Raw genomic sequence first — 6,952 nt, forward strand, 5'->3', positions numbered from 1 at the left:
GCCTATAGCAGCATAACTAAGGGCTAATCCAAGGTGAGCCTGGTCGGCCCTAACTATAAGCTTTATCAAAAAGGAAAGTTTTAAGCCTACTCTTAAACATAGAGAGGGTGTCTGCACCGCAGACCGAATCTGGAAGATGGTTCCACAGGAGAGGAGCCTGATAGCTGAAGGCTCTACGTCCCATTCTACTTTTAAAGACTGTAGGAACCACCAGTAAGCATGCATTCTGGGAGTGCAGTGTTCTAGTGGGATAATACGGTACTATGAGCTCTTCAAGATATGATGGTGCCTGTCCATTAAGGGCTTAGTAAGTTAGGAGAAGGATTTTAAATTCTATTCTAGATTTTACAGGAAGCCAATGTAGCGAAGCTAAAATGGGAGAAATGTGATCTCTTTTTCTAGTTTTAGTCAGTACACGTGCAGCTGCATTCTGGACCAGCTGGAGAGTCTTTAGAGACTTGTTAAAGCAGCCTGATAATAAGGAATTGCAATAATCCAGCTTAGAAGTAACAAATGCGTGGACTAGTTTTTCTGCATCTTTTTGGGACAGGATGTGCCTGATTTTTGTGATATTACGTAAGTGAATAAATGCAGTCCTTGAGATTTGATTTATGTGGGAGTTAAAGGACATATCCTGATCAAAAATAACTCCCAGATTCCTTACGGTGGTGCTGGAGGCCAGGGTAATGCCATCCAGAGTAGCTATTTATAATGTGTTTCTAAGGTGTTTAGGGCCAAGCACAATAACTTCAGTTTTATCTGAGTTTAGCAGTAGAAAATTGCAGGTCATCCAGGTCTTTATGTCCTTAAGGCATGTTTGGAGTTTGTTTAACTGATTGGTTTCATATCAGGCTTCATTGATAAATATAATTGGGTATCATCTGCATAACAATGAAAATTTATGGAGAGTTTCCTAATAATATTACCTAAAGGAAGCATATACAAGGTGAATAGAATTGGTCCAAGTACAGAACCTTGTGGAACTCTGTGTCTAACTTTTGCCTTCATGGAGGATTCATCATTAACATGTACTGTTAAGTCCCTGCTGTCCTCATTCTTCTTATCCTTATGGGGAAAAGTGAACAAATTGAAGATGGACTGCATGCCTAAGATAAAGTATCTACTTAAATCTCTACCTGTCAACATACCTAGAAAGTTTTTCAAATATTTTGATAGAATATGTAGCAATTTCTTGTGGAATGGGAAACCTCCCCAGATGCGTTTGGAAAGGCTCCAACTTCCAGTTGACAAGGGGGGTCTAGGGCTGCCTAAACTGCTATTTTATCATTATGCCTTCGGTACCAGACATTTAGCTCAGTGGGCATTACCTCCAGAGAGGGCTCCCCCATGGTATGAGATGGAGCAGTTAGTAGGTTCTCCTCTCTCTCTGTTGAACTGCTTTTTTGGTATCAGTCCCATCCTATTATATTCCATCTGCAGGATACAAGGAGGATAATATGTCAGACGTTCAATCTAAATCCTTATCTTAACTCAGATTCCAGTATATGGTTGAAATTAATGAAATCCCAAATTACTAACTGGCAAAGCCCCCTTTCTTATGGAAAGAATGGTTGGATAAAGGCATTCTCACACTTGGAGATCTACACGAAGAAAACACTCTCAAATATTTAATAAGTTCTGTCAATATTTACAAGTAAAGCATTTAGTAATGCAGGTCTTTGGCTCACCCAGAAATGTCCCTCAAAATTCCGATATTCTCGCTGCTGTCACTACGCTATATGGAACAGCGTAGTTATTATTCAAAGATCTTTGATCAGGCCAATACCAGTACCTAATACTCTAAAGATAGCCTGGGAATGGGACCTGGGCCTTTGATTAACTGTACAGGAGTGGGAGGGCATTTCTGGTGGAAACTTTAATAAAATGTCAAGGGATATTAGAATTAGGCTTATCCAATTCAAATTTCTCAACCAATTTTACTGTACACCTTCTTAGCTTCACAGACTAGATCTTAAGGACTCAGCAGAGTGCTGGAGGTGTCAGGCCTCAGACTCAGAGGGCACTTTATTCCATGCCCTATGGGAGTGCCCGGTGATCCAAGACTTTTGGAAGCAGGTCCATGAACATATTACAGAAATTTCTGAGGACAATTTTGATTTTGAACCAAGGCTGTAGGTAGGTGATCATCTACAAGTTGCCCATTATAGTGCGTCCGATTTGGATTTTGACTTGCATCATGGTGGGTAGAAAGGTTTTAATGAGGGGGTGGAAGACACCACGGAGCCGCTCCTTTCAGGACTGGTCTACTGATACTGGTAAACTAGCCTCTTATGAGCAAATGTCATATAGAAGCACTGATAGGTGGGACAAATATATCAAAAAATGGGGAAAATGTATTGTACAGGGTCAGTCCCTGTTACCTGAACAGGTAACAGGGATTGACCCCTGCTTGGATTGGTAGCACAATAGGCCTATATGTACCTTGGAATGTATCACTTGAAACACTGTGTTTTTAGCCTTTAACGATTTGTCTACTTTCTGGCACATCTGCATCATGCAAAGTCATGCCGCTAGGAGTTACTGTTCAGACTGTACAGATATCAATCACTTGGAGTACTTTGGTAATTAAGAAACAGTTTGAGTCTGATGATAATGGACCAAGATCTGAAGTGAATGAGGAGATTGTTTTTTAAATGTGATTTCTCTGGATTTAAGGATGTTTATTCATGATGGAGATCCTGACACCACTGTAAAGAGTGAATCCTGCAGATTGTAGCGAGATGTCCACGATGTGTGTGTTTCCATTTGACTGGGTTATGACTCTGGGAAGAAGCAGTTTTACATTTGTGGTAAATTGTGTCAGCCAGGAGACAGGTTTCGGGAGCACGGCAGGTGGCATGTATAAAATTTACTGCTCATTAATTTACACTATTTATGTTGTACTAGCATTATTTGTTCTTTTTTGATCCCGTCAGGTGGCATGCAGGGTGAGTAAAAAGATAATGAAAAAATTAAATCCTTTTACTACTCACAAAACTTCCAGCCATCTTGCTGACAGTGCCCATTGGTGAATAAAAATAAACTCTCTGGTCAGGTCTCTGTTGTCTTAGATGAAATCTCATGGAAAACTTAAATGAAAGCAGTGCAAGGTCAGTTATACTCTTTATTCTGTATCTGGTTACATCAACAGACTTTTTTCCCAGCAGACATTTTGACTTTTCATAGTGGGAAAAGCACAGATATTAAATGAACTATGGCTCTGTTCTGTTTAAGAGTTCCAGTAAGTCATGACTATGTGATCACAATACCAGGTCCCTGAAAATGAAGCAGCTAAATAAAATTCAGCCATTGATAATTTACACATGCTTTTCCTACTGTGACATGACTAAATATCTTATGTGAAAAAATGACTATCCTATATTGAGCAAAATGGTCTAAGAAGGCAGTAAAGAGGATCTACTATTAGAAGGTCCTGTTCTGTTAGAATCTACAGAAAATAGATCTGTAATCCTGGATTGTGACTGTGTGTGTGTGTGTGTGTGTGTTTGATTCCCAGGGGAAAAGTACGAGCTCCATACTGCCACTCCCACTACCCCCAGCGTGGTTGTCCACGTCTGTGAGGACGAGCGTGGCGACAGTTCAGCCCAGGACGACAGTGACCAAGATGACAAGCCCCGCCCTTCACGGCCGAAGATCATCCAGACACGGCGCCCGGACTACACGCCCAGTGTCAAGCAGTGAACAACAATGAGCGGGGACCGCAGTTGACAGCTGTAACATTTCATCTTGAAGTGATTGGTTCAAGAGCAGAGTATGCTCTCAGAGCTTTGAAGAAGGGTTTGGGACTTTGGGAAGGCACCCGCCGGTGCTGCGTTGTCCCGTACACGAGCATTTCATAAGCTGGAGAGAGAGAAAACATAGTGTCACATGCTGCATTCATGTCCCGTGGGAAAGACAGGCGATATGAAGTTCCTCATGGAAATTACTGTTGAGTTTAGTCATCAAGTGATACACACTGCTCGTGAATTTGAGGTTTTGAGATGGAACTGAAGGACATGCTAGTTTTGAAGTGTAGGAAATAATGTATTCTACTATAATGATCGTGCTTAAGAAACTATGGCAGGAGAACATGTCTTTGCTGGATTTTTGGTTTGTGGTTATATACCATGACTGTGTGTGTGTGAGATAAAGCTGCTAAAGGGAAAAAAAGTCTATACAAGATCATCAGAGTGATTTGAATATGGTTATTCCCACATGACATGAATGCAGCATCTTTATGACAAGTCATGGTTGTGTTTTCCTGAAGTAGAGTTTTGGACACACACAAGGAAACAATTTTTGAAAAGATTTATTTTGATCATAACTTTGCGACTGCTGGTGCTACACACGTCAGTCAGGTGTAGAAGTTGAAAAGGTACATTTTACACATTGTTAATGTGTGCTTTTTCTGATTTCCCTCATTTGTGTGGTCATTACCCAAGAGGACATGTTGGGGCTGCAACTGCATATCTGTGATGTCACAGCCTCACATTTGCAGTTTTGTCATGGATGTGTAGTTAAGTCAAAGCTCACCTTATTTACATTTTACCGGCAATACTCTTGTGTGTACTGCTTACACTGAAACATTGTTCCAAAATGAGGAGCTTGCAGCCACTGTGTTGTTCCTGTAATGTTTTCTAAGTGTTATTTGAGATTATTTGAATTTTTATTTTACTCTTGGGCCTGTCTGTGTTTTTGTTGTAGTGTAGTAAAGGACTGTGCTATTTGACATGCAATGAATTTCAATGCTTTACATTACATTTTTGAATGTAGGGGACACACACACACACACCAAGTTAATCTGGGGGCTTCAACTACACTGACCATGGTACCTTGTTGGTAAAATAAAGGAGGAAAAAAAACAGGTCTAACTATTTTTTGTTCATATTTGGGCTACTTACTTGAAATAGTATTATGTTCTATTGAGTCTTTCTTCTAATCTGTGTGGGAAAATACAACCAAGGTGCTGTTATGACTCAGGGCCTCTTCTGGTGGGCCCCCATTTAAAAAAGATTGTATGTTTTATGAGGATTAATCCCAACCAGTGTAGTTTATTTTGTTTTGTATTTGTACAGGCTGGTTGTTTGTTTGTGTACAGTATGTAGGAAAAATGTGAACGAGAAGCATGTGTATGTGTATCTTACTTCTGTTAAGACAGATGTGTACTATTGTCTCTCCATTAGCAGTGGAGTTGTTAGTAAAACTTCTCTCATTAGCATTCATGATAGGTCAGAGGTATGCAAAGATGTTACAGACCACACTTTGGGTTAGTTTGACCTGCACCAATAAAGAAATGCTGCAGACGGAAAAAGTTGGCACACATCAAAATAATTTATAAATCATACTAGTTTTAATCACTTGTATAGCTTGGGGATGTTTTTTGAGGAAACTGATATTTCCCATTTGTAAAACAAATTATGAAAACTATCTGGACAGATTGTCTGTTGCAACTGTTGTCAGCTTCACAAAGATGATATTTAAAACAGGAGCAGTCATCTGAAACCTTCTACATAAACCACTCCCTCAAATAATTGCACCTGTTACATGGATGTGCACGCATGAAAATAATGAGAAAGTGAATGATAAGTGGGAATCTGCGTAAAACAACCAGAGTAGAATATAGGATTAGATAAGAGATTCATACAAGATTACCCTGATGTTCCAGCACACTTTCCATGACTGGAACAAGTCTATTTCTTAATTTGAACTGTTCATGATATGAATCAGAACACACCTTGTATGTGTATTAAGATAGCTCTTTGTTTCTATTGTCTTGGTGTGAACCTTTAGTTTTTAATTCTGAGGCTAGTTGTAGTAATCGATAATTGATTGGATAATGTACTCACTATTCATTAAAATGTCACTTTAAATTTGTTGAAAACAATAAAAGCTGTTGTTTTTGTAATGTTAAATTGATATTTGCCAGTCAAAGGTTTGGACAAATATATTCATTCAAGGGTTTTTCTTATTTCTACTATTTTCTATATTGTAGAACAAATACTATAACATAACACATTTAGAATAATGTAAACAAAAAAGTGTTAAACAAACCAAAATATGTTTCATATTTTAGATTCCTCAGAGTAGCCACTGCTGCCTTGATGACAGCTTTGTACACTATTGGCATTCACTCAACCAGCTTCATGAGGTCACCTGGAATGCTTTTCCAACAGTCTTGAGTTCCTACTTTTCCGTCACTCTGCGGCCCATTTCATCCCAAACCACACCAGCTGGGTTTAGGTTGGATGGTTGTGAAGGCCAGGTCATCTGATGCAACACTCCATCACTCTCCTTCAAATTGGCAATTTCTGAGCTGGTAACTCTAATGAATTTATCCTCTGCAGCAGAGGTAACTCCTGGTCTTTCTTTCCTGGGATTGTCCCCTTGAGGGACAGTTTTATCATAGCATTTGATGGTTTGTGTGACTACACTTGGAGAAACTCTCTAGCGGTTCTGAGCGGTTCTTGCCATAATTTGCATTACTACAGTAGTGGAATAGTGCTATTACCAACACTACCTTGGGACAACACAACTGATGGTCTCAACACATTAAGAAGGCAAGAAATTCAACCAGTTAACTTTTGACCAGGCACACTGCAAAAGCATTTCAGGTGAACCTCATTAAACTGGTTAAGATATTGCCAATAATACTAAAGCTGTCATCAAAGGAAACAGTGGTCACTTAGAGGAATCTAAAATATGAAACATATTTTGGTTTAATATTGGTTTGTTTAATGCTTTTTTGTTTACTACATGATAGTAGTAGTGTTATTTTTTATAGTTTTGATGTCTTCAGAATTGTTGTAAAAGAAAAAAGTAAAAATAAAGAAAAACCCTTGAATGAGTGGGTGTATCCAAACTTTTGACTGCAGAATGTATTAATGCTGACTATTTTTATGTGATGAAAAATGTAATTTATTACATTATTTCTAGTTATTATCAGTTGCTACAG

The 6,952-nt window shown here is 38.9% G+C and overlaps 1 protein-coding gene across 1 annotated transcript in view; it reads left to right on the forward strand.

Moving 5' to 3' along the window:
* The window catches only part of rcan1b (regulator of calcineurin 1b), a 50,449-nt gene extending 44,570 nt beyond the window's left edge, over positions 1-5,879 (forward strand). The window contains exon 5 of the mRNA XM_042404537.1: positions 3,518-5,879. Coding sequence (XP_042260471.1) covers positions 3,518-3,702 — 185 coding nt within the window. The 3' untranslated portion in view covers positions 3,703-5,879. The remainder of the gene's footprint in view (positions 1-3,517) is intronic.
* Positions 5,880-6,952: the final 1,073 nt, after the last annotated feature.

The sequence above is a fragment of the Thunnus maccoyii genome, chromosome 24 (genome assembly GCF_910596095.1).
Source record: "Thunnus maccoyii chromosome 24, fThuMac1.1, whole genome shotgun sequence".
Taxonomy (NCBI): Eukaryota; Metazoa; Chordata; class Actinopteri; order Scombriformes; family Scombridae; genus Thunnus; species Thunnus maccoyii.